This window comes from Eubalaena glacialis, chromosome 7 (assembly GCF_028564815.1).
Source record: "Eubalaena glacialis isolate mEubGla1 chromosome 7, mEubGla1.1.hap2.+ XY, whole genome shotgun sequence".
In the NCBI taxonomy this organism is placed as follows: domain Eukaryota; kingdom Metazoa; phylum Chordata; class Mammalia; order Artiodactyla; family Balaenidae; genus Eubalaena; species Eubalaena glacialis.
The window spans coordinates 65,008,055-65,035,368 of record NC_083722.1 but is presented as its reverse complement, the minus strand read 5'-3'; the positions used below and the strand labels follow the sequence as shown (position 1 = coordinate 65,035,368).

The following is a 27,314-nucleotide window of genomic DNA, read 5'->3' as shown; positions in this document are numbered from 1 at the left end:
TACAAGAAATCTTGGTGGAGAAGAGCACAGGCAGAGGCCCCCAACCCCATCGACACAAATTAGAGCTCTGGATGGTTGACTCCCCGGAGAAGAAGACATGACAGTAAACGTAACTTTATCAGAGGCGGAAGACCCACCCAGGCCCCAGCAGCATGCCCGGGAGAGAGATGCCCACCCTCTCCTGGCCACGAGCAGTCAGGGACACTCAGCCTAGCACGCGGGGAAGAGGCCACTGGAAGCCCTCTGCCCAGCCACACCACACGGGGCCATCTCTGGACACTTCATTCTGGTGCCAAGGCCCCAAAGGGAGTGACAGTGGCTGAGCACTGGGTCAGCAAAGAGGGAGCGCCCCCAGACAAAAGGCCTGCCCTGTCCGTCCTGCATCCTGCCCCGCAGGTCCCACAGCAGGGCCAAAACGTGCTCCCAGAAGAATCAAGCCAGCACACAAAAGAAAAACTGCCCAGAGGAAATCTAAAACCAAACAGAGGCTGGGGTTTAGTGTTCCACATGGGCTGGGATCAGGGATCTAATCATTCCTATGGTAAATTAGCTACATTTGTTACTGGTTTATTTGTTTCTTCTGAGGGTTGAAAAGTAGAGACTCCCAGCACTGCCTAAGGAGAAAGCTGGAGAAATCAGATATGGCACTTTTCAATAAATATTTTAAAGCTTCTGAAAGAAATAAGTGGAAAAGAAAAGCAACTGCTGTAAGGCCTGTTTTTCTGTTAAAAATTATTCCGAGGGAAGAAAAATACCACAGCGAAAAATAGCTTAAAAAGGAAAAGTCAGAAGACAAATAACTTACCAAAAAACAAAAACAAAAACCTGTCCCTGTGGCCACCTTGGCCAGCCCACATTTTGACCCATGAAGCAAAAACTGAGCTCCGAGAGGGAAGCAAACTCGCCTCCTACCACACCCCGTGCCCAAACCCGCAGAGAAGGACACGGCCCAGGGGCCCAGAACCCCCGCGGCACAGGGCACTGAGCCCTCACCACCAAGCTGCGCCGTCACAGACCAGCCCCGAGCAGTGTGGACCCAGAGGCCTACAGATCAATTCCGCTATCACTGCTGCCAGTGTGCTTAAGAAATTAAGTCTCGAGTAAAATTACCTCACGTGGGTCTAAAGGCTACAGTTTTGCCAAGTTAAAGTGGGGTCACCTGTCATCCTGAACAATGACCAATCAAGTCGAGGGAAACACTTGAACCTCCAAATAACTCAGGAGGAGGCTCCCCCCTCCCCTTCTCACCCCAGTCAACCTCTCCCCATCGCCCACCAACTCGCCTACCCGCAAGGTGAAGAGATCCAGTTTTTAAATAAAATGGTCTAAAGAAACGGCAAGGAAAAGCCTTCACAAATAAGAGTGATGAATGCCCAGACTCGGCCCAGACAGCCAACCTACAGTTGATGACAATTATTTACAAGGGGGCGTTATCAAAGAAAAATGGTAGCACTCCCTAGAAGACTCACAACTTTTTTTCTTTTTCTCTATTTCTTTTAAACTTTCTTGTCATAAAAGCCAACTTACATTAAAATATACTTACTACAAGACAACACAACTAATAAAATATATAATAAAACTTACACAAGTAGAAAATTCTGAGGTATTTCTGGTTTGAGGTGGTCTGTGGTCGTGAAGTTTTAATTCTCTTACTCTTCAAAATTTAAACCTCGGAAGCCACATAGCAAAGCGTGTGTGTATATGTGGATGTGTGTGTTTTGTTTTTTTAAAAAATTTGCATGTTTCATAAATTAAAAAAATTCAAATGTTGAAACAGCAGCATTAGGAACATTCACTGACGAGAGCAAGGTTATGGCAAAACAGAGAAACGGTTTTTCGAATATGCACCTCTTTAAAGGGTCTGGAGAAAGCTGTGTTCACGAGCCACAGAAAGGGACAATAACGTCACCACACAGGGCAGAGCCAGCACTGCAGGACTCCGGGGGTCTCCGGAGGGGCAGGCCTTGGCAGGTCCAACCCAGGAAACTCTCCTGCCCTGGCTGTGCAGAGCGCCCCCTCTGGCCATTTCCCTGAACTGCTCCAGGAGGAAGCAATGTACATATTTCAACTTTTCCTCCATTAAAGATATTTACAGTATCATGTCTTATGAAGAATGTACTCACTAAACCGTGATGATTTATACCCTTACCTAACCTTAAAATCAGGGCAGAAAAAATGTTTTGTCCTATGCCCAAGCCCAAGTGAGTGGAAAAAACTGGTCAGGGCCAACAGATGGGTCAGAGCCACACCTGATTTCAGACTTTCTCCAAACCCTGCTCTTGCCGTTAATGCTTGGCCTCCACACACTCCTTCCCCTCGATTCCTGGTTACCTGAGAAGTAGTCTCATAGCAAAGGATGTTGCTCCGAATATGCCCGGGTCCAGTGTAGCTCTGCACCAAACCCCACCCCCAGCTCTGTCCTCCCCTCCAACTCCGGTCCAAACCATCCTCATCCTCAGCCCAGTTTTTCCTCGGTCAGGACAACACCCGTTAATCCGTGAAAGACACATCTGCTGTTTCTTAAACTCACTGTCTAAAAAGGGAGAAAAACAGAGTAAAAGGCGGGCGGTGGGGGTGGGGTGGAGGACGAGGGCAGAGGGAAACTCCTCTTTTGAGGAAGATGTGTTCTTATGTAACAGTCTTCAAAGGTTCCTCTAGGTAGAGTTTGCAGCATTAAGTTTCCTAAGACAGGAGATGGGTTTCTTTGTGTCACAGATTCTGAGACAACAAACAAAGAGAAAGGGGGAAAAATGAACCCCGAAGGGCGGGAGGTGGCCGAGGCTCCTCAGCACGGCGCTGGTTCTGCATTCACAGCTCAGCACCTCAACGCCTGCTGACGTGTCCGCTGTTTGCGATACAGTAGAGCAATGTGCTGGTAAAAACTGATCCAATCCAAAAAATAATATTAATAATAATAATAATAATAATTATAATAATAATAAAAAGTCAAGGTAAAATAGCAGCTGCATTTTACGTGTTTGTTGGTATTATGGGATTTCCAAAACAAAACACAACTTTTTTTTTTTCCTTTCCTCTTCAGATCCACTGAGTCTGGAGATCCACTCATGTCCTGGGCTTAGATGCTCGACTCCTTCGGGGGCAGGTCCACATTGGTGACGGAGGTCACCAGGGAGACAAGACAGTCCGAGGTAGTGCCATTGACAGACCTCCGGATCAGGGACACCCGCTCCTCCACGCAGCCCGCGGACAGACGAGCTTCTGCGTCGTGGTCCCAGCACTCCTCGATGGTCACACAGAGCTGGGCCAGGCCCTGCACGCCAGCGGGAGAGAGGAAACAGATGCCCGTGCTGGTGGCCCTCACTGAGGACAAGCAAACCTGATGATGTTCCTGAGGACCAGGGAGAGCCACGAGCCCATGTGCAGGGGTCTGAGGGAAACTCCCCTCCCGACAGTCACCAGCCTGAGGCCACGGGCCTCCTCCACAGCGCGGACGAAGGGTCCACTGAACCTCAACGTAGGAAGCAGGGGAACCCAGGGCCCTCCGGGGGCAGACATGGCTGCTGCCGCGGAGCAGTGATATTCAAACGAAATCTTTTTAGGCCAAGCCCAAACCACATAAGGGCCCAAAGTGCAGTCACAGTGGGAAAAGAGGAAGGCTTCATCCCACCCTGTCCCGCACAGCCCTGGACACCTCCCCGGAGTCCAGGGAACGTGGCGTGACACCCTGTGCTGGAACCAACTGTGTGGAGCTGGGAAAGGCAGCAGGATGGGCAAAATGCCCACACCCAGGAGCAAGCCGGCCTGCTCAGCACCAGGACACACTCAGACCTCTCTGGATCTGCTCCTCATCAGGGAATTGGACTGGCAACCCCAGTTTCTCTGCCCTGGGAGACTGAGGAGGTCTGAGGCAGAAGGTAAGTTCCTGGCCCAGCTTCCCTCTACTGATGCCTAAGTTTTCTCCATTTGCAGCTCTGGGTTCCAGGGAGCAGCATGGCAGCGGAACTTGGCCTCCACAGCTCGACCCCAGACCATATGGTGAAAGTGCTAGCTCCCACTGGCCCCAAGGATGTCCCTCTTCTGAATTAACCCTGGGGTAGCAGGGGGAAGGACTCAATGGAGCTGGAGGCAAATATCCTTCCAAGAAAGGTAATGATTTACACAGCTGGGGTCTTTTGTACAGTATCTCCAGACTGGAGGGGCCCAGATGCCACAGAGCTAAGCCATATTAAGCACTTATGTGATAGGTGTCCTGCCCGGTGATGTACAGTTACTCCTTCAATCTATTACTACCCTGAGGAGACAAAGGCTCAGAGAAATAAAGCAATTTGCCGGAAGTCACCCAGCTACTGACCGGCAGATCCAGGATTCCAACCCACATGCGTCAGGCCCAGGGCCAGTGGGCTCCACTGCACCAGTGCTCCACGGGGGCAACCAGGGCTCTGACGGAGCTGTCAGGCCCCATCGCTCTCTGCGGCTAAAACCAGAGCCGCCTCCCGGCAAAGCACTAACCTCCCCAGACGCTCCCCTGGTGGAAGGGAGGCACTGCACTAAGTGGCCTCTGACCAGGTAGGGGCGGAGGGGCTGTCCCGCTGCCTGAGCCCCCTCTCTGACCCTGCCACACACGGGAGGGGCTGCCCTCTCTGCCCCCCAGGCCCCTCACCGGGTGTTTCAGCCAGTGATCCTTGATGGCAGGCCGCATCTTCTTGTGCACGACCACCTCCTGCAGCTCCTCCAGTGACGGGTGCTGGCCAATCTCTTCCTCAAAAGGCAGCATGTACTCGTCCACAGGTCCTGGGGGCACAGAGAGAGCCCGGCGAGGTCACCCTAGCGCCCAGCCCCACCCACCCCCCACACCCAGAATGCTCAGGGCTCCCGTCCCGCTCACCATCGGCAGCTTTGCAGCGGGACACGAGCTCCCACAGCACCAGGCCCATGGCGTACATGTCGATGCGCAAAAAGGCGTCTCTCTGGAAGTTGATGGCCCCCTCAAGCACCTCAGGGGCCATGTACCGCCGTGTGCCCACCTGCACGGGGACGGGGAGGGTCTGCGGTCACCGACCATGCACAAATGCACTCACAGCTGGACACAGGAGCTACAGCCGTGTGCACAGCAGGGCCATCAACAATGACGGCCGTCCCAGACGCACCACATCCCCGGGGGACCCCGGGGTCATGAAGTAATGGCTACTGTAAAGTGTCATTCGAGACAGCAGTAATCTACCATGAACTGCTGCCTCCGTCAGCACCACGAGGGGCTACACAGATGATGTGTACTTCACTGAGAATACTTAAAAATAGTAATAGCCGTTGTTTTAGGATGATCTGCTTAGGCTTAACCTTAGGTTACTTTTTCTAGGCTTCTGGTTTGGATTCTTAGTATACTCTTATTTATCTTATTTTTATCTTGTTTAATAATTACAACTGAAAGAAGAAGGGAAATCTGTTTCTCACTGGCTGGCCCGGGAAACCACGCCACCCTCCAGGCCTCGCTCTCCCCACTGGTGAAACGAGAGCATTGCTCCTGGAGTTCTCAGACAGCCCTGAGCTCGCGGGGCAACCCCTGCCCCCTGCCAGCTGAGCACCAGAAAGGCAGCGTCCACCCCTGTGCCCCCACGTCTTGCACCCCCTGAGGCTCGTCACCTGCCCATGAGTGTCCCCCGGAGGTTTCCCTGGCTCAAACCGAACAGCCAGGCCGAAGTCAGCCAGCACGGCCGTGAGGTCACTCTTCAGCAATACATTCTTGCTCTTAAAGTCCCTGCAGAGACAGTGGACTGAGACAGAGTCGAACATGTGGTCCAACTGACCCTGCTCCTGGCTTCCCACCTTGACTCCCAGAGACCCCAGGCCAGGCCATCCCACCCGTGGGGAGCAGGGTCTGCGCCAGGGTAGAGTTCCATGAAGCCACACGGGCAGGCAGCTTTAGGACCCTCCCTCCACTGGTGTGAGAATCCAGAACTGCACTCCCGCCAGAGCTGCAACACTGACCCCAGCCCGGTGCCCAGCATCGAAGGCCAGCCCTCACGTTCTCAGAGGGCTTGAGGAGGGGGCATAGCAGCCAAGGATGCGAGTTTTCTGGGAAGAATTTACACTATTTGGGATGTGAGTGAAAAGAGAAGTTTCAGTGAACTGGCCTGGGTTCCGAGCAGGCCCCCGAGGCTCGAGCCGCTAAGGGAGCGGCGGCGCGGGTGCTGAGGCTGCGCTCGGCCCGGCCCCTCCCTAGCAGGTCCTCGATCTCCCCGCGCCTGTCTCAGCCTTGCCGTGAGGGCTAAACCGATGCACGAATGTTTAGGGCCACCCCTGGCACACTTACTATGCACTACTGTTAGGTGGAACCATATGGAAGAGTCGACATTCAACCGTTTTTGACCTACAACAATGGCAATTTCATACAGTCAACCTCCTATGTCATTCATGTTATTACCATCGGGGCCCTTCAGCTTTGAACCCTGGAATTCGAGGCTCACTCCCTCCCTCACAGCCACAGAACCACACTACACTAGGTCTACTTCTCTGCGCCACTGTTCCTTCACCTGTAAGAGGGGCAGGGAAAAACAGTACCTATCTTGCAGGGCAGTAATGAGGCTGAAACGACTTGGTGTTTCTAAGTGTTTAGAGCAGTGCCTGGCACTGTGATGAGGAGGTAGCACAGTGGCCCTCAAAGCACCATCCAAGGACCCCAGTGAATCCCCGAGACTGTTTCAGGGGATCTGCAAGGTCAGCATTCTTTTCATAATAATCCGTTATTTGCCTTTTTTTAACCTCGTTCTCCCAAGAGTATAGAGTTTTCCAGAGGCTACACACACACGTCATCACTCTGACAGTTAATGGAATATGTGTGCTCTAATACAGCAAATATCAACAGACATAACCCACAAGAGTGTAAAGGGATCCTAACCAAAAAGTTTGAGACCTGCTAAACCAACTCTCCAAAGTTAGTCAGCAGTCGGCACTTCCTCCTGCAGCCACTGGAGGGCACCAGAGAACTGACTTGCGAGGCCACAGCCTGCAGGGGACGTGGGCAGAAGGCAGGGGAAGAGTCAGGTGGGCACAGGGTTTTGTGCGGTTGCCTCTGACACACCACAGAGCAGCTAACCACGTTTATGAAACTGAGACCCCCCAGGCCCTGCTCTCACCCTCCAACCCTCTCTGCAGCTCTAGGTCAAGCACAGAGAGGGCAACTGCTAACCCAGGTACCTGTGGGCAATAGACGGTTTGTGGCCCTCGCCACGGCACCAGGGCACGTCCTCGTGTAGGTATGAGAGGCCTCTTGACATTGTCTCTGCCACGTGACACAGTTCATTCCATGTGATGATGTTCCCCTTGAGGTAATCCGTCAGGGAGCCCTAGAGGGAACAGCACGGACTCTGGGCGCAGTAGGACAGGATCCAGCCCAGCCCCGGGAAGGCCATCTCCATGGACCATTGGCTGGGCTTCCCACCCCTGACCCTGGGATGCTGGAATTCATGAGGCCAGGAGGGGTTGGGAAGGGAGTGTCGTCAGAGAGTGATAATCATGAAGTCACTACTCCCATTCGTAAGAACTGATCCCAGGGTGAGGGGTTCTTATTGCAGACCCTCATGTCCACACCCATGAAGGGTGACTTCGGGGGAAGGCCAGTGGGGCCCATGGTCACCTCCCGTGGGAGCAGGGTCCACAGGGTGTGGCTCACCTTGTCGTGGAAGGCTGTGATGAGCCACAGCTCCACCTCCAGGTTTGAGCCTCGCTTCTCAGCGGCAATGAACTGCAGCAGGTTCTCATGCTTCATGCCAGGCGTGCTGAAGATCTCCCGTTCACTCTGCCACGACTGCTTGTCCTGAGGCAGGGATGCGGCTGAACCCCACCGCAGCCACGCCACCCTGCAGCTTCCCACTACCCCCAACCTCAGCCCCCGTAAGGGAGGTGGAGCAGGACTGAGCCGGGCCCAGGACCACAGACCAACAGTGACCCCTGAGATCACTAAGGCCAGCACCTGATTTACAAAGGGGGCCACTGAGGTCCAGAGACAGAAGTGAGGAGCCCAGGACTACCCACCAGTGAGAAGCAGAGCAGGCCTGGCTTTGCCAAGCGTCCCAGGCAACTGCTTGGGGTAGCCTGGTGTCTAGGGCCTCTAAGCAGAACCTGATGTCAAAACAAAACCCTGAAAACCAGACTGGATTGAGGTTTTGCAAATCAAGTTTTGCAAAGCCCTACCCTACGCCCACGGTGAACGTCACCACCCCCAATGGGGCCCACTCCTCTCTCATCCCAGCTGTACAAGACGTGGACTGCCCTGGGGCAGAGAGCTTGGGCCCCGCAGGCACACACGCACCTGGAGTGGGAAGATCTTGACAGCCACAAAGTCGTTCATGAGCTGTGCCTTCCAAACACAGCCAAAGCGCCCCCGAGCCTTGATCTCCAGCAGCTGCAGTGGCTTCAGGCCCACCAGAGGGGATGGGGGTGGAGGTCCAGGGTCCTGGGGGGATCGAGGGCTTAAGAGGATCTGGCCTGGCCTCCCCACCTCTACCCTGCCCGGCCCCAAGCCAGCCCCATCTCACCTCATGGATGTCCACGTGGCCATAGGGGGGCTTGCGGTGCCGGTACATCCAGAAGGCCAGCAGGACAATGAGGGAGAGGCCCCCGATGGGCAGCAGCGAGTAGGCCAGCACAGTGAGCAGGGTAGGGGCTGTCGGGGGTGGCTCGTACGTGACTGGGGGACACACGGAGCCCGGCGTCACATGGCCCGCCTACACGCACACCTCCAGGGCCAGACCAGAGAGCCCTGCGGCTAATCCCCACCCCACGGAGGAGCCGAGCGGTCGGTGGGCGGCCAAGGCTGGCCCACATCGCTCCCCCGCCTCACCTTCCGGGCCGCCCGCCTCGGGCAGGTGGGTGAAGCGCTCGTTGCAGAAGTTGCCTTCGCAGCAGCAGAAGTACACCTGGGGGTTCTCCTCGGTGGCCACGCACTCCTGCCTGGAGGAACAGTTTCCCATCCGCTCCTCAGGTGAGGGACAGACTCCCCGGGGCGGCCCAGCCAAACCCCTCCCCACAGAGAACCCCACAGGGAACCAGGCGGGGGTCGGGGGGAGAGGGTGAGCCCACTTCCCCTAAAGCGGGACCCAGGGTCAGGAGGGACAACAGAGGGTGGACGTGCACCCAGAGCCCTCCTGGGGACCTCGCAACGGGGGCAGGGACCCAGCACCACCCCTGCTCGCCCAGGCTGCCACGAGAGCCCGTGTGTCCCCGCCTTGGCTCCAGACACCCGGCTCCAGCGGCACTGGGCACCTGTCGTAGCAGTTGAAATCGTCCAGCCAGCAGCCCTTCTTGACGAGCTCGATGGTGCCTGAGCTGTTGCGCCAGGAGGCGTAGCAGTGCAGCCGCTTGTCCTGCTCGCCCTCGCAGCGCTCCAGGCCGCTCTGGTTGGTGCGCTCCAGCTCCCAGTTGGCGTTGTAGTAGATGCACTCCCGCGTCTCGGCCTCCCCGCGCCCGGAACCTGTGCCCGGGGGAGAGAGCTGCTGCCGAGTAGCCCCAGGCCCACGAGGGAGGCAGGGTGCCAGACTGACAGCCAGATGCATAGTGGGGGGCTCCTGGGTGGGAGGGGGGCTGCTTCCCTGCAGCAGCAGCAATGAATGGAGGGGCCCTCAAAACCCCAGGGCACGGTCAGAATCACTGTGTCGTCCGGGTGGGGCGGGTGGGTGGTGCTAAAAATGCACATCCCTGGGATGTCCCTGGTGGCGCACTGGCTAAGACTCCGCGCTCCCAGTGCAGGGGCCTCTGGTTCGATCCCTGGTCAGGGAACCAGATCCCACATGCATGCCGCAACCAAGAGTTCACATGCCACAACTAAGGAGCCCACGTGCTGCAACTAAGGAGCCTGCCTGCCGCAACTAAGACCCCGCCCAACCAAATAAATTTGTTTAAAGAATGCATATTCCTGGGCCCTGCCCAGACCCATCCATTTGGAGTGGGGGCAGGATCTACATTTTTTGTTTTTTGTTTTTTTTTAAATTTTATTCATTTAATTTATTTATTTGGTTGCACCGGGTCTTAGTTGCGGCAGGCAGGCTCCTTAGCTGTGGCATGAGAACTCTTAGTTGCGGCATGCATGTGGGATCTAGTTCCCTGACCAAGGATTGAACCCAGGCCCCCTGCATTGGGAGCGTGGAGTCTTAACCACTGCGCCACTAGGGAAGTCCCTGGATCTATGTTTTTAACCACCCCCCTCTGTCTCGGGTGGTTCTGATGCAGACCTCAGGGACCACGTCTGAGAAAATAGGAGGGCAGCTTCCTGCCGCTGTCTCTGCCTTGTCTCAGAGCAGCTCCACTAGTGAGAGGCAGGGCTGAGGGGATGGGGTGGATCTCGGAGACCAAAGGCTAAGTGAGCACTAGCGGCAGGGCCTAGGCTGGTGCCAACAATGCCCACAGGCTCCTGCCCACCTGCAGCAGCATTTGGTGGCTGTGCTCTCAAAGTCCCTAGTCCAGAGTGCACAGGGGGCCCACTGCATCCATAGCAGCAATTCTAATGGGGGTCCCGGGAGACTTGACCTGTGGGGCAGACCCCCAAGCTGGGCTTCTGGGCTTAGCACAAGTTACCACCTCTGGCTGCAAGATGCTCCCAACTTTCTCCTTTATATTTTGGCTCTTCTCTCTCTACTTCCACAGGCCTTTGTGCTTCGCCCATTACCTAATTTATCGCCCTTGACTAATTGCCTGTTGTTGTTTAAAGGATTATTTCAGACGTGCAAAAAGTATAAAAATAATGTAACCAAAGATAACTCCCCAGAGAAAATAACATAATGAACACTCATGTAAGAAACAAAACAGGGACCTCCCTGGTGGCGCAGTGGTTGGGAATCCGCCTGCCAATGCAGGGGACACAGGTTCGATCCCTGTCTGGGAAGATCCCACATGCCGCTGAGTAACTAAGCCCGTGCGCCACAACTACTGAGCCTGCACTGTAGAGCCCGCGAGCCACAACTGCTGAGCCTGCGTGCCACAACTGCTGAAGCCTGTGCACCTGGAGACCATGCTCCCCAACGGGAGAGACCACCGTGATGAGAAGCCCGCGCAGCACAACGAAGAGTGGCCCCTGCTCGCCGCAGCTAGAGAGAGCCCACACGCAGCAACGAAGACCCAACACAGCCAAAAATAAAAAAAAGAAATAATTTAAAAAAAAAAAAAGAAAGAGACAAATCATTACAAATGTGCTTGACAACTGCTTTTTAAATGTCAGGCTTCCCCCACAGGACTGCAAAGCTGATGCTTTAACTGCAGAAGCCTTGACTGTCTTGAGTGCTAGAACCAGTTCCAGACACAGACCGGATAGAAGGATGGACGTATGGAAGGAAGGAAGGACCAACGGTCAGACAGAAGGACAGAGTTATCTCCTGGCTAGAGCAGGATTCTGAAGGGAGGGGAAAGCAGGAGGGGTGGCCTCAGCCTGCAGCCCAAGCCCTAGGGTCCTCAGGGGAGCTTCCATCTCTGCTCAGACAACAAGCCCCCACCCCCTGTATAAGGCAAGGAGCCCGAACAAGAGAGGCCACCAGACATCAGGAATGGCCCAAGGCTGGCCCAGCTCCTCTCTCCAAGCTGCTGATCAGGCAGAGACCCCTCTGGCCACTACCGTGTGGCCAGGACCCAGGTGGTCAGGGCTGGGAAGTCCAAATCTCAAGGCTCCAGGTAGGACCCAAGGGTTCAGGATGACACTGGACCCCCACCTGACAAGATCCTCCTACAGACCAACTGAAAACAAAAGGCGCCCTTGACCCCATTCAAGTCTTGGTTCTGATGCTTACTGGCAAGTGATCCAGCCACCCCGTGCCTCTGTTTCCCCACTCATGAAAAGGGGACGATAACAGAACCTACTTCCTTGGCTGTTCCAAGAGCGAGATGAGTTAATGCATTTTAACGCTGGTTAGCACAATGCCTGGCACGTTCGCTGTTATATTAGAGCCTGACCCCCCCTGCTGCCTACGCCATTTCGTCACAGCACAAGCCCCCTGCCCTGTCAGGCTGGGAGTGTGCACACCCAACCTGCAAGAGCTTTGCATTCAGAGCCCCAGGGGGACCAGGGGAGACTGGGAGACTCCATGCCCCCCCTCACCACGCCCAGGCTCTGCTGCCAGCTGGAGAGGGATTCCCCCTCCTCCCTGGCACTCCGCTTCTGCACACACTCGGCTATTTATAGCCTCTGGCAACACTCCAACCACAAGGCCGCCTCCGCCTTTTAACAGACACAGGGTTCCTGCCCACACTCACAGAGCCGGGGCCCCCTGCAGAGGAGGCTCCCCGACCCCAGCCCACTCGCCCATCCCGGCAGGCGAGGAAGCTGTGCCCCCTCTCACGTGCTGCCTCAGAGTCCTGTGGGGAACCTCCCCCCAGACGCCTGGGCAAGGGGCTCACTCTACCCCTGAGCACCAGCCAACCCAACTGGTAGCCTCTGAAGGAACCAGGTATACAAGCGTCAGTGTCCCCAGCAGGCCGTCCTTATGTTCCAAGGGGCCTACACCTCGGCAGAAAGATGGCCCCAGTCCAGGCAGAACAGAGAAACCCCGCTCCTGGACACACACCACCACCAAAAGAAAGAACACATGCAGATTCCACTCAGAACCCACATTCCAGGAGCGGGATGAACCTAAATGATGGGCTTTGACACTTGAGGTCTATTTCCCAGGCCAGCTGACTTTGGATGTACTCGACTGGCACTGGGGAGACAAGGGGAAAATCCAGTGGGGAGAGGAAGAGGGATGAAGAGGTGAGGCAGAGCCTTGGTGGGAGGGTTTGGAGCTAGAGGGGCCACGCCTCCCCTGGGGTCCCCCGAGCTCTGGCCTTGGGGTGCATCTAGCTCAGCCAACATCTCCCAGAGGTAGCGCGGACCCCAGTAGCCAGTGGGCCACTGCACCCTGCCCTTGGCTCCTGGAGGCCCCTCGGCAGCCCCCGCCTCCCTGTGGGCGCAGCCCACCTACACTGTAGAGTGGTGAGAATGTGATGCCAGCCACCACCACATCCACCTCAGGCCCCTTGCACCAGTGCACCCCCCCAGGAGCCGCCACGCCCGAGACGTGGCCACACGAGGTGAGCCCAGCCTTCTCCCTCATGGTCCAGCCTCCAGGTCTGCCCAGAGAGGAGGGGCAGCCCCCCACACACGCAGTGGCCAGGCTTTCTTCCCGGGAGGCCCTGCTTCAGACTCCCCTAGCCCTGCCCCCTCAGGGGGTCCTGCCGTCAGCTGAGCACCTGCTGTGCCCGCAGGTTCCTCCAGAGGAGCCAAGGGTCCTGAAGGTGAGGGCTCCCTGCCACAGTGTCTGTATCCAAGTTTATGACTCCACCTCCCCCGATCCACGCAGGAGCATCTTCACCATCTTCCCACGACCAGTGAGGATGGCCCGTGTGGGGGGGATCAAGGGAACCTAAATGGAGGTGAGGGGGTGGGCGAAGGGGAGGGCTAGAGCACGAGATAGATAGACACACACACACACACACACACACACACGTGTGGGCATGCAACGGTGGAATGGCACATACATACAAGAGGCAGAAAAGAATCCTAAACGTGCCTACGTTTATCTTTGAACTTCTTTCACACAAGAGGATAACTCTACCCAAGTTACTTGTTAAGTGTCAAAACCAGGTTTTGACACCAGGCAGCCTGGCTCTAGAGTACATGCCCTTTACATGCTCTGCGACCTTTATTCTCAGTGGTACAGAACAGTCCACTGCATGGCCTGACCACAACCTAAGTGTCCATCCTCCTGTTGGACCTTTAGGTCATTTACAACACTTGCTGACTTAAGCACTGCCACTGTCAACCCTCCTGAATCCTCTTTTGCGTGTTTTCTGGTGCTCATGAGCGTGCATTTCTCTAGGGAATACAGCCACACGTTAGAGATATGGGACATAAGGATGAGCATCTCCAACTCACCGGATACAGTCACACTGTTCTCCCAAGTGGATGTACCAATTTACGTGCCCAACAGACTCCAGCCCCACTGAGCCACGCCGTCAGCCCCTGATACGTGCGCACCTGGTCAGGGTGAAATCGTACCTCATGGTTTTGATCCACATTTCCTGACTGCTTGTGAGAACGATCATGCTTGTGTTCATCAGCCCCTTCTGAGAACTGCCTGTTCGCATCCATTCCCATTTTTCTGCTGGGCTGCTTTTCCTTTGGGTTATAGAAATTTTTTACATACTCCGATAAAACTTTTCTTACTACATAGTAACCCCCTTCATTTATTTGTTTGCTCTTTGCCAGAAAGTCTACTTTATGTGACACTAACATAGCTATATGACATTTCTTGTAGTATTTTCCCAGTTTATCTTTTTCCAACTTTTATTTTAAATCTTTCTGTATCTTTTTTTATCCCAACTCAATCTAACACTGTCTTTGATCCCAGAATTGACTCCTGTTACATTTATGATTACCACTATGTTTAAATTTGTTTTTTCTCTACTGCTACCACCTTGGATTATCTTTTTAAATTCCATTATTTCAGCCACTTCTGGTCTGGAAGTAATGCACCCTATTTCTATCCTATTATAAGCTAGCCTTTAAGTTTTAATATGTACATTTATGCTAAAAGCCTGAAGTTAATCAACATCTCCTCCATCCCTCATTGGAACTTAATTGTTCTAACTCCAATTACCTCCTTCCAACTTACATTAAATTAGTTTAACATAATATCTGTGTTCCACATTTAATCAGTTGTTCTTCTTCTTATCCGCCTCCCAAAGCAGATATTATTTGTGTTTTATAAAGTCAGCATTTTCTTTTTTTTTTTAATTTAATTTAATTTAATTTTTGGCTGCATTGGGTCTTGTTGCTGCGAGCAGGCTTTTCTCTGGTTGCAGTGAGCGGGGGCTACTCTTCGTTGCAGTGCGCGGGCTTCTCATTGCGGTGGCTTCTCTCGTTGCAGAGCACGGGCTCTAGGCGTGCGGGCTTCAGTAGTTGTGGCACACAGGCTCAGTAGTTGTGGCGCACGGGCTTAGTTGCTCTGTGGCATGTGGGATCTTCCCAGACCAGGACTCGAACCCGTGTCCCCTGCATTGGCAGGCGGATTCTTAACCACTGCACCACCAGGGAAGCCCAGCATTTTCTTATTAGTCCATACATTCTCCAGCTTGTCTGCTCACCCTTCCTAGAAGGAAGATCACTCTTCTTTCTAGGACCACTGTCCTTCCTGAAGAACATCTTCCTTCAGTAAAGATCTTTTGGTACAGAAGCCTTTGTTCATCTTTCTGAAAATGTTAGTTTGTTCTTTTTCTCACTGACAGTTTAGAAGAACATAAACTTTTAGGTTGAGTTATTTTCTCTCAGCATTTTGAAAATATTATTCCACTGTCTTCTGGCTTCCACCATTATTGCTGAAACATCTACTATTAGTTTAACTTTGTACATACTCTGTCTTTTCCCTCTGGCTGCTTTCTTAGATCTGCTTCTTGCAGTTTCACTATGAGCTATGTGTCTAAGTCCATGTTTAAATTTCTTTGTACTGCTTGGAAGAATATGCTTTTAATCTGATGATTCATGTCTTTCATCAATTCTGAAAAATTCTTGGCTTTTATCAATTTGAGTATTGCATCTCCCTATTCTATGATTCTGAAATTCCTATTACAAGTATCAGACCATTCCCAGTCTGTTAACTCTGCTTTCATATTTTTCAATTCTGTGTCTAAGCACCATTACAGATAATTCCACAGGTCTAACTTCCAATTCATTAATTTTCTCTTTAGCTGGGTCTAATCTGCTGTTTAGTTCTTCTATTTAATTTATAAATTCAATTAATCTATTTTTTTATTTCTAGAAGTTCTATTTTTTTTTTTTTCTGGCTGCATTGGGTCTCCATTGCTGCACGTGGGCTTTCTCTAGTTGTGGTGAGTGGGGGCTACTCCTCTTTGCAGTGTGCAGGCTTCTCACTGTGGTGGCTTCTCTTGCTGCGGAGCACAGGCTCTAGGGCACGCAGGCTTCAGTAGTTGTGGCACGCAGGCTCAGTAGTTGTGGCTCACAGGCTTAGTTGCTCCGCGGAATGTGGGATCTTCCCGGATAGGGATTGAACCCGGGTCCCCTGCACTGGCAGGCAGATTCCTATCCACTGCGCCACCAGGGAAGTCCCTAGAAGTTTTATTTTTAAAAAAAACCTTCTTGGTCAATTTTGATACTTCTGTTCTTTGTCATACTTCCAAATCCCTCACTTCTAATTCCATAATTTAACTTCCTGAACATCTATTTCTGCCACTTGTTACTTTTGATGATTTCACTCATGGTATCTTGTTTCCCTGTGTGTTTTGGAAGTTTGGATTCTGTTTTTGGATACAGAGCTTGTGTTCAGTGGGGGCCTTTTCTGTGGGAATAAAAAGTGAAGCCAAGTTTGAGGGGGCAAACTTCCAGAGATAATTTATATTTTTGCTTCTGCCAAATTCTCTAGGACATTACCAATCTGGAATCACTTTAATTACTCAACTCCCAGGAAACACAGATTGTATAAACTCCAACTCCAAGCTCATGGAAGCACAGATCTATGGTTACAAATTCTTAAGTGAAACTACCCACCCCCCACCAACCAACAATTTTATTATCTATTCCCTTTATCAGCAAAAGAATGTTCCCTCTAGTCCATACTTTCACTGAATGAATAACGCTGTGGAAGTCTTATCATGTGAGAGCCTCAGTCTCAATTCCACATCTTATATCCTGTGCCTCACACACTGCTACTAAACCCACATCTCTAAATTATGGAGAGAGGCAAAGTCCCCCAGGAAAAAGCAGCTTTAACCAGTGAAGCGGTACAGCTCTAGCTTCCAGCCCACTCTTGCTTGTCCCTTACTTTGTTATACATGCAATCATGCATATACATTTAAAAAGGATATTTGTTATACTTTATCCAGCATTTCTATGTGTCTTGTATGAAGAGGTTTTCCAGCTGTTTTGTTCACTATTATTGCCAGAAATGGAAGTTCAGGAGCAATCTCCAAGGGTGACGAAAGGAGCTCTATCAGCCTAGGAACAAGGAATCAAGCTAGGTCACCTCAAGTCACTTCCAACCTCGAACTTTGTAAACGATTCCTTGGCACCATCCATGGAACAAGGTGTGGGTCCAGGGCCATTCTCTGAAACACTTGCCTTTCTCCAGGGCCCATCATTCCTGAAGGACAGTGGTGAGAGAGCTTCCAGGTAAAGGGCAAGGATTATACACAAATGTTATTTTTGCTCTCTCCTGTAACCCCACTAAAAACCACAGCAAAGAAAAGGTTTTTAAGGCATAAACCCATAAGGACAAAAAGAACGGGAAAGCACCACAGAAATGAAGTTCTGAAGTTGGAAAGCAAATATACACAAGTGGCCACTGATCACACAGACTCCTAATCTGGCTGTGGAGAAAGCTGAGAAGCAACATCATTTCCACCATCTAACATCTTCATCCCACTTTAGAGTTTGTCTTCTTTTGGCTCCCCCTCACCTCTACATCTTTGGGGTCCCAACCCAAAAGAGGGGCTCACTATACCCACCCTCTCTTTAGAACTCCAATTCCTGTCTTCCTAGCCCAAGGCTATCAAATGCAAGGCTCAGCTTCTCAGCTGCCCGTATGGAACTGAAAACAGACTCAAATGTAAAAGTCACCACCCAAGGCCTCTGTTCTCACACATATCCTGGCCTGGTAGGTCTCAGCATTGAGAGGTAGCTGTACAATGCTTTCAACCAGAGATGTTTTCTCAGTTTGTCCATCTTTTCAGGTGCTTTCAGAAAGAGGGTTGGTTCTGATCATCAAAAGAGGAAATCTCCATATCTACTTTTAACCCAGGTTTTAGATATATTTTCAGGACCATATATAATACCCAAAGGGGATACCTCTACACAAACACAACAACTGAGATACCAGTGTAGAGATAAGACTGCCCATAGAAAGTGTTAATCGAGAAGAACACTGACCCCAAAGCAGAGTCCTGAAAAAAGTAACTTCCATTCCAAAGTGTAATTCAAGAGGAAAATTCACTTTCAACCAACTTTACTATTTCAGACTCTTATGAACTGAATTGTGTCCCCCTCCAAAATTCATAACCGCCAATGTGACTGTCCTAGGAAATAAGGTCTCTAAAGAGGCAATTAAGGTCAATTAAGGCCATATGGGTGGGGCCCTAACCTAACAAGACTGATGTCCTTATAAGAAGAAGAGACACTAGGAGTGTACACACCCAGAGAGAAGGCTGTGTGAGGACACAGCAAGAAGGCAGCTGTCTGCAAGCCAAGGAGAAAGGACTCACCAAGAACCAATCCTGACAGCACCTTGGTCTTGGACTTCAAGCCTCCAGAACTGTGAAAACTAATTTCTGTTGTTTAAGCCACCCAGTCCGTGGTATTCCATGGTATAGAAGCCTAAGCCGATTAATACACAGACAGTACACATCACCTGTACAATGTGGGAAAGCTGACTGGGACATCATTTACACTGGAAACAGTACCCTTAACCCACTTCCACCTAACTCCACGAGCAGGGCCTGACATGTGGGCTTACACAAGGAATCCCAGTAAAATAGTAGTGAAAGGGTAGAGAGCACGCTGAAGAAGGGACTAGGAAAGCAGGGGCTTTGGAGAACAAGTCATCTCAAATTGTCTTCTTTAATTCTTCAGCCAGTCAAGGCAGAAGATCGTGCAAGGGAACAAGGCACACACTCAGCCAGGAATTGAAGCTCACCAGAACCCTTTGTGGTGTGAAAAGCCCCTCACCAGACTCTAAAATAACTCTTTTACAAGTTTCTCCCATACCTCCTACCACCATTATCATCACACGTGACATCAGGATCCTTCCATGCCCAGAGCTTGTCAAACACACAGGGTGCACCAGTATAGCCCTGCTTCCCACAACCTTCAGCAAGAGCCTCAGTCTCTCTGAGAGGTGGAGGCAGCATGGAGCCTAGCTAGTGAGCACACACAGACACACGCATGCACATCCACCCCAAACCCAGACCATATCCTGGCTAGTCCACTGCCACCTCCCCTTTGTCGGCACAGTAACCAGGAGCCTCAGACATGGGAAGCAGCCTCTCTGGCGCTCCTCAGATACCAGGTCAGTGGAAGTGAGCACCCTCCCTGTCCGGGCACCCTTCATCAGGTGGGCTATTTCCAACCTCTATAATCTAACATTACACAGGACACACACACCACCACCATCACCACCACCACCACGACACAGTATAACCATGTATAATCGTTTCTCGATATCTATCAAAATTTAAAATACACATGTCCTGGGGCTTCCCTGGTGGCGCAGTGGTTAAGAATCCGCCTGCCAATGCAGGGGACACGGGTTCGAGCCCTGGTCCGGGAAGATCCCACATGCCGCGAAGCAACTAAGCCTATGCGCCACAACTACTGAGCCTGTGCTCTAGAGCCCGCAAGCCACAACTACTGAAGCCAGCGTGCCACAACTACTGAAGCCCACGCGCCTAGAGCCTGTGCTCCGCAACAAGAGAAGCCACGGCAATGAGAAGCCCGTGCACCGCAACGAACAGTAGCCCCCGCTCACCGCAACTAGAGAAAGTCCAAGCGCAGCGATGACGACCCAACACGGCCAAAAATAAATAAATAAAAGTAAATAAATAAATAAAAAGACTGAGGTAGATCCATATACATTAAAAAGATTGCCAGAACAGATCTCTGAGTTTAAAAAGCCATGACAGGGACTTCCCTGGCAGTCCAGTGGTTAAGACTCTGCGCTTCCAATGCAGGGTTCATGGGTTCAACAACTGGTTGGGGAGACAAAGATCCCACATGCCGCACGGCACAGCTAAAAAAAAAAGGCCATGACACGTGACAACACGGATGCAAGTCACAAAACATGGTGAGCAAAAGATGGACATAAAGCAGTTCATCCTGTAACGTTTCATTCATTTAAAGCACAATGACAGGCCAAAATAATGTATGCTGTTAGAAGTTGGGATAGTGGTTACCCTTAGGGGTTTAGGGGTAGAGACTGGAATGGAGCAAGAGAGGGCTTGCTTGGGGAGAGGCCGGTAAATTTCTGATTCTCGATCTGGATGCTGATTACATCAGCATATTCAGTTTGTGAAAATTCCTCAAGCTGTCACTTATGATAATTACACTATCCTATACATATTTTATATTTCAGTTAAATGTTTGAAAAAGAGTAATACCATTTTAGGTTAAAAAAAAAGCTTTATTTCTCTAAGTACTTCTATAGATACATATGTCAAACGTCTAGAAGCTATCCACCAACCTGAGAAGGCTCACTTCTGGAGGAGGACTCAGACGGCGGACCAGGCTGGTAAAAGAGACCCCGGTTTTATCTGTAATATCTAAATTTCTGCAACTGAATCCATATGTATTACTTGTAAAACTAAAAATTAATAAAATTTTAAATGGGAAAAGAAGTTATGGCCAATGTGACCACCACTCAACTATATGCCAGGGTGGCTAACCAGGAGACCCCTGGATGAGGGCAGACTTGGGAGGGGTTTTTCATGGTAGGGGAGACAGGACCGCATTGCCCTGGCTCTCCTCCCACACGTAGTCCTGCAGGACCCACTCTCAGGTAGCGGGTTCACAGGAGGGGCCAGCCAGGTGGGAAGGGAAATCAGAATTCACCTAACTTTTCTGACCCTCTATTTTCTAAGCCCCAGCAGCAGATGAACCCTGATGCCCTCTGCCCTCAGGGCACAAAGGGCTCTACTTATGAGGCCTGGACCACAGGGCTCTCCTCTAACTCCCACCCAAGCCAGCAGTTCCAAGGAAGGCCCTGGTCTGCCTGGCTTGTGAGCACCTGAAGGGAATGTAAAACTTGGGTAAGAAGGAAATTCCCAAACAGGATATAAAGTAAGGGTTTCTTAACCCATGATTGCCAGCCCAAGGCTCTGAGAACTCATGCATGCTTTCTGAATCAATGAGGGGGAAGGGGGAAGGAGGGCTGTCAATGACACTGGACGTTAAGAGGCATTGTCCTCATACCTAAAAACACTGTGCACCACTATGCAAGCCAGAAGGAAAAAACATCCTGGCATCAACACTCAAGAGCGTCAGCTTCCAAGTCAGCCTCCTGTTTTCACTGGTTCAGGTCTAGGAGGTAAGCAGGGGCCCCTCCCTCTCCTCAGATGGACAGACAACAGCTGTCTGGTCACATCTTCCGAAATGCTGGGCCCAAGCCCCAGGAAGCAGCCTCCTCCATCCTCCAGCCAAGGGCTTGGGTTTCCAAGCAGCCTTCCTTTTCCTTCCCCAGAACTAATTTTAGCCTCCTTGGTTGTCAGAGTGGAACTGAAATAGTCGGCAGAGAAACGTTTGCAAACAAGAACATGCGCTCACCTCACAGAACGCCTCAGCTCCAGCCCAGAAACCAGGCAGAGGAGAAGTCCCACTGAGTGGCAGGCCCAGCCCCTAGAAGGCCCCTGGGAGGAGGAGTCACATGCGCCCACTGGGGCAGGCTTCCTTTCCAACCCCCAGTCCCAGCAATCACGTGCCCATGAATGAAAACACCCAGCTAGGGCTGCCAGTCCCTGAGAGAGTTTGAAAAAGGCACATGTATGTGTACAGCCAGACTGGGATAACCAGGGCCAGGCATGGGGCTGTCCAAATGCGGGAAGCCATGACTGATCCTGGGCCAGGGGAGGCACAGCTGACCCCCAAACAATCTCAGCCTGCGTTACCAGTCGGTTTCCAGTACCTACCATTGTCTCAGACAAAAACAGCACTGAGAAACTTTAAAAGCAGACTTAAAAGAGGGCAGCAGCCTCTACTCTCCCCCATCCCCGCCCCCACCCAACAACCTAGGCATCCAGAAGCAGCACCGCCAGGACCTCAAGGACCAGGCACCTCTGGGGCTGGGATGGCAGGCCTCTGAGTCTGGTGGAGAAAGGCCGAAAAGGAAGCCCCAAACAAGGGGGTGGGTGTCTATTCCGGAACAAAGAACAGGTGACAGAATGGAAGGGAAGGGAAAAAAAATAAAGAATCCTGAGATGGCAACAAAGTCCACTTTGGAAAGACTCCAAAAGAGATGGAAGCAGAGTCTCAACCCCAGCAAACAAACAAACAAACAAACAAAAAACCTTTAAAATAAGCACTTCATACACCAGCGACATGGAGAACTTGGAAACTGAAGCTTTTGGGAGTGCTTCCTCCTACTCTAAGAAGCGTCTGTAATCCGTTGCCAGTTCAGCAAGCTGTGTTTTGCCGAGTTCAAGATCAGAGAGGAGACCCCCATAAAGCTCCCCAGCCGAGCCACGAGTAGGTGGGGGGAGGCGCAGAGGACGAACAGGGGCTGCCAGCCTGCCAAGCACAAGCAACAGGCGCCGGTAGAGATCAGCCCCCGGGTCTGGGCCCGCGCGGTGCGGGCGCAGTCCCGTCTCCGGCCGTGCAGTCTACCGCACCTCCCCCCGGCCAGGGTTGAGCCGCGCACCCGTACCTTTGGGGAGAGGCGGCGCCCCCGCCCCAGGGTCCACGGGCTCGGAGCTCCAGGCCCAGGGCGGCGCTGCCGCCTCCCCAGGGCGCCCGGCGGCCAGCCCGCTTGCTGGGCTCGCCGGGGAGGGCATGCCCGGCGCTCCGCTAGGCCCGCGTCGGCTGCCAGGTGCGCGCACAGGGGCGCCGCGCGGCGCAGAGGCCCCGGCCCCTCGGGCGAGGCGCGCTGCGAACCTGGCGGCTCGGTCAGGGTGGTGGGCGGGGGCGGCAGGCAGGCTGCCCGGCCACCCACAATCGCCGCCTCCCTGAAACCCGAACCACTTCTGAGAAAACTCAAGGACGCCAGGATTCTCTCCTCGGTGGCCAGCAGGACTCCCGAACCACGAGTTCGAACCAAACCCTGAGGCTGAAGCAAGAATCTCCTAGGCTTTTGAGGATCCAATCTCCCACCCTGAATCCGATGGGGGGGTGTGTGTGCGCGGCGGAGGGTGGTATTAGCCATTAACCCCACCGCCCACAACTCTCTGTCCCTTCAAAGGCATGAGAACATTCTAGATCAGGTTCTCAATCAGGTGATTTGTGCCCCCTCCACTCAGAGCATTTTCGGTTTTCGCGATTGGAAGTGCTACTAGCATTTAGCGGGTAGAGGCCAAGGGATTCTGCTAAACATCCTACAATGCACAAGATGCCCTCCACCCCCCCCCACACACACACCAAAGAATCATGGGGTCCAAATTGTCAACAGTGTCAAGGCTGAGAAACGCTGCTCTAGAATGAGGTCTAGCCAGCCAGGATCCTGCCTGAGGGCTGTCTACCCAGTGTCATTCTCAAAAGTACTCCCCAGACCAGCTCCCCCCGACCTAAGCCCCCAGATCCCAGGCCCTGGTAACAGGCCAGTATCTGCAAGTAGATCTAAACTCTGACCTGATGTCTCTCGGTCCTCACTTGCACTACCCTAAGCTCCCAGGTAGGAATACACAGGCACTCAGGGGAGGGCTTCCTGAAGGAAGGGGCGGGGATGGGGGGTGGGGGGTGCATCAGGGCTGGCATGTGAACACTGGGCAGGGTCACAAAAGGCAGAAGTAAAGAAGTCATGCCCAGTGGCTAGAACAGGGTAGGTGGAGGCAGCAGTGTGGGAACTTGCCCAGTGCACAGCCCCCGGCCAGGACTGATACAATGGGCAGGGCAACCAGGGCAGACAGGCCTTCACGGAGTCCAATCCAGGGGGCCATAATTAGCTGGTATCAGTACAAACAGTGAGTGTGCACAAAGTATGCGCATACTCTCACATGGGTTCTCTTTCTTATTTGCATTTATTTTCTGGGGGGGAAGGGTCCACAGCTTTCATCAGATTCTCAAAGGGGCCCATGGTGTAGGATGGGCACTCTTCACTGGGCTCCCTAGAAAGGAAGTTCCTTAGGCGAAGTGCCAGGGGAAGTCCAGGTGCTATTTGGGAATTGAGATGCCCAGAAAGACCCTGCAGAGTAGTGCACCACAGCAGCCCACCCAAGCTGTGGGAGGCCATGGGGTTCCAGATCTTATATCTTCACCCAGGTGGAGAGCCAGGGAGTCTGGGTGAGTTTCTTACATCATCTACCTTGGAAGCATCTCTAAGAGCTGAGGAGGGTGCCCACTCCTCCCAAAGGGCAGCCCAGCCAGCCAGCCAGGGCAGAGTCTGGAATTCTTAGCAGGTACAAGGACAGGTAGCAGAGGACACCCTTCCCTGGGGAAGGGCACCAACAGCCCATGACTCTGTGGTCCGTGTCCTTGACACCTACCACTACACTGGGCCTGAGGGTCACTTCACTCATTCCACACACACTTCTCCCCTGAGGAAATGGACAGTGTCTTTGGGTCAGAGAAGCCCGCCTATGACGACAGCTTGGAGCAGTCAAGGCCTGCACTTCCCAATGTGACAGACAGGAATCAGGTCCTCCTCCCCAGCCAATGGCTCCTGACATTTCACTCAGAACACTCTCCAACCCACAGGCCCTGATCTAAACCCCAAGTACAGAGACAGATGTCAGGAGTTCTTGCGGGATACACAGATGTGTGTCCAGGATATCCACTGCAAGGCAAGAGCCAAATGACTTGTTTCCCAAGGACACTGGGCCAGGCACAGAATACAGAAGACGTGCAAAACTAACTAACACTGATCTTGTAACAAGTACCCTGTACCATTATTGCAGCATCAATTCTGCCTTTTCTTTTAGGCCTGCACCATCCAATACGGTAGCCACTAGCCGAATGAGACTACTGAGCATCTGAAATGTGCAAAGTCTGAATTGAGATGTTCTGTAAGTATGAAATACACAGTGGATTTTTATGACAGTACAAAAAATGGAGAATGTCTGTTTTAATATTGATTACAAGTTGAAATGATTATTTTATATACATTAGGTTAAATAAAATATACCATTAAAGTTAATTTGACCTTGTCACGGACTGAATGCGTCCCCTCAAAATTCATACGTTGAAACCCTAATGCCCAATGTGATGGTATTTAGAGACGGGGCCTTTGCAAAGGGTTAGACTGGTTCATGAGGGTGGAGCCCCCATGATGGGGTTAGTGGAAGAGGGAAAAAAACCCCACAATCCCCCCACCTCCCCACCCCAAGCACCAGGTAAGCCCATGTGAGGATGCAGTGAGAAGGCAGCCATCTGCAAGCCAGGAAGAGGACCCTCACCAAAACCTGACCATGCTGGCACACTGACCTCAGACTTCCAGTCTCCAGACTGTGAGAAAATAAGTTGTTGTTTAAGTCACACAATCAGCCCAAGGAGACTGAGACACACCTGTTTCTTTTTCCTTTTATTAACCTAACTACCAGAAAAATTTAAAGTTATATGTGTGGTTCACACTATATTTCTGTTGGACAGTGCTGTTCTAGATCTTCCTTCTACAAGGGCACTGTGTGCTGCAGGGGGTGGGGGTACTTCTAAACAGCAAGCCAGGAACTTGAAGGAAGGGTATCAAGGAAGTCAAAGGAACAGGAGGGCCAGCTCTGCTTCCACCTGGGCCTGTCGAGGCTCTTCCCATAGTTCTTCACAAGTCAGGGCAGTGGCCACCAAAGGACTGGCTGGTGTCACGACTAGAAACACCCAGTGACCCCCACTTTCCTCCAGGGCAGGAACACAGGTTGGTGGACTCTGTCCTAACTCTGGCTGCCCCACGTTGCAAGGTGAACTGCTGAGCACTGCCCAAGCCAGGGAAGAGGAGGGAAATACAGTCCTTCCAGTGGCCCAATCCCACCCTGCCCCGCATAATCAGGGAGGGACCTGAGACTGGCCAAGCCAGACGGAGATAATTAGGGAGAGGGTTTTGGTCTGAGGCTGTCCTTGTCCTGGGAGGAGGCCCCCTCTGCAGACACGGTCTTGGAAAAGCCCAGCACCTCCAGGAGGGATCCAGAGACAGTCAGGTGAGCTGCTGCGTGCCTAGTAAGTCGTCTGGCTGCAGCCCTTCCCTCTAGAGGCCAACGCCTTCCTTTCACTTCAGAGATCTCATTCTTGGGGAGAAGCACCTCAAAGCAGCACTTAAAAGGCAGAGAAAGGAACAGGTTCAACACCACCAACTCTCTGCATCTACGACACAGGAAATAGCTCCAAAAGACCCATGACACCCCTTCCATATTGTGCCCAGGTACCAATAAGGGGTCTCTGTCCTCTGGTCGCTGCACTCAGGCTACGCAGCTCCAAAGCCCCACTCGGAGAACTCACTTGCCTTCGGTGCAGACAGCTAAACCCTGCTACACTGCAAAGGAGCCGCGTAGAGCGCGAGTGGGGATGAGATGGCGATGCGCGTTCCCCACCCACGCAGCAGCCGGGGGATCCCAGCCCCGCCCCTGCACGCCCGGCCCCGCCCTTCGCGGGTTTCCCAGACTCTACGCTGCTGCCACCGCGGGCGGCTGGGGACCCGCGCTGCATGTGTAATGGGGGCTGGGAACAAAGACGCGCAGGACCAGGCTCCCGGGCTGCCGCACACCGGCCTCTGAGACCGCCCCGGGCTGCTCCCTGGAGCTTTAATGCGCGGCTCCCCACGCTTCCCAGGGCTGCCCGGAGCCGTCCGGAGCCGAGCGCGGAGCCCGTCCCTGCGCGCACACTGGAGTAGGGCGCGTCCCAGCACCGCTAGAAGAGGAAAATCAGTGCTTCGGCCTGGGGGAAAAGCGGTCTCCCAGCGGAACTCCGCGTTTATACACCCGCAACCACACACCCTCAAACACCCGCACGCGAGCCGAGCGCTGGCCGCGAGAGTCATCCACCCCCGCCACGTGCTTCCCGGAGGCCAGAACGAATAGGGACCTGTTGGTTTGTCTTCTCGCCCCACCTCCCCTCCCAGGAGGCCAAAACAAAGCAGTCCCTCGGGGTGGCCGCACCTCGCGTCCCGGGGCGCCGCAGGGAAAGCGGGCGCAGGTAGGAGCTGGCGCCAACGGCGCGCCTCCGGGGGAACACCACGCAGACGCTGGTGGGATGGGGTGCAAGGGACTCCTCCGGGCTGTGTGAAGCGGCCCGCGTCGCTTCGCTACACCTAGCGGCTCTGAGGGTCAGGCAATCCTGCCCCCAGCCGCTGCTGCACCTACAATCCCGCTACCCCCGTATTAGATCTGCCCGCCCCGCTTGGCCACCTTCCTCAAGCTTGGGATTTTCTCTCACTCTCCCTCGGTTCCACGCACCCGTGTAGCCTGAACCCCGACCCTGGGGTCGCCTCCGCGAACCGGAGCCCCGCAGACCGCCGCACAGGCAAGATCATCCCCCCAAGATCAGCGAGCAGGGCGCCCCGCGCGCCCCCCGTCCCCGCCCCGGGAGATGCAAGCTGGGTACAGGTGGTGCGGCGAGGAGGCCGCGGGCCCGCCCTTTGTTGGTAAACACCGCACGGCGCCAGAAGCCGCCCCGCGCCCCCCACGCCGCGCCCCGTCCTTACCGGCGCACAGCGATCCCCAGAGGAGGGCGAGGGCCGCCCAGGGCGCCGTCATGTTCCGCGGCG

At 53.1% G+C, this 27,314-nt stretch overlaps 1 protein-coding gene across 1 annotated transcript; it reads right to left on the bottom strand.

Moving 5' to 3' along the window:
• Positions 1 to 1,791: 1,791 nt before the first annotated feature.
• Positions 1,792 to 27,314, bottom strand: ACVR2B (activin A receptor type 2B). The gene is made up of 11 exons (XM_061195256.1): positions 27,252 to 27,314; positions 9,223 to 9,430; positions 8,801 to 8,910; positions 8,496 to 8,647; positions 8,270 to 8,413; positions 7,631 to 7,774; positions 7,156 to 7,304; positions 5,602 to 5,716; positions 4,847 to 4,985; positions 4,622 to 4,752; positions 1,792 to 3,271 (listed from the first exon to the last, which is right to left on the bottom strand). The coding sequence occupies exons 1-11, from the start codon at positions 27,301 to 27,303 to the stop codon at positions 3,077 to 3,079; spliced, it is 1,539 nt and encodes a 512-aa protein (XP_061051239.1). The 5' UTR covers positions 27,304 to 27,314; the 3' UTR covers positions 1,792 to 3,076.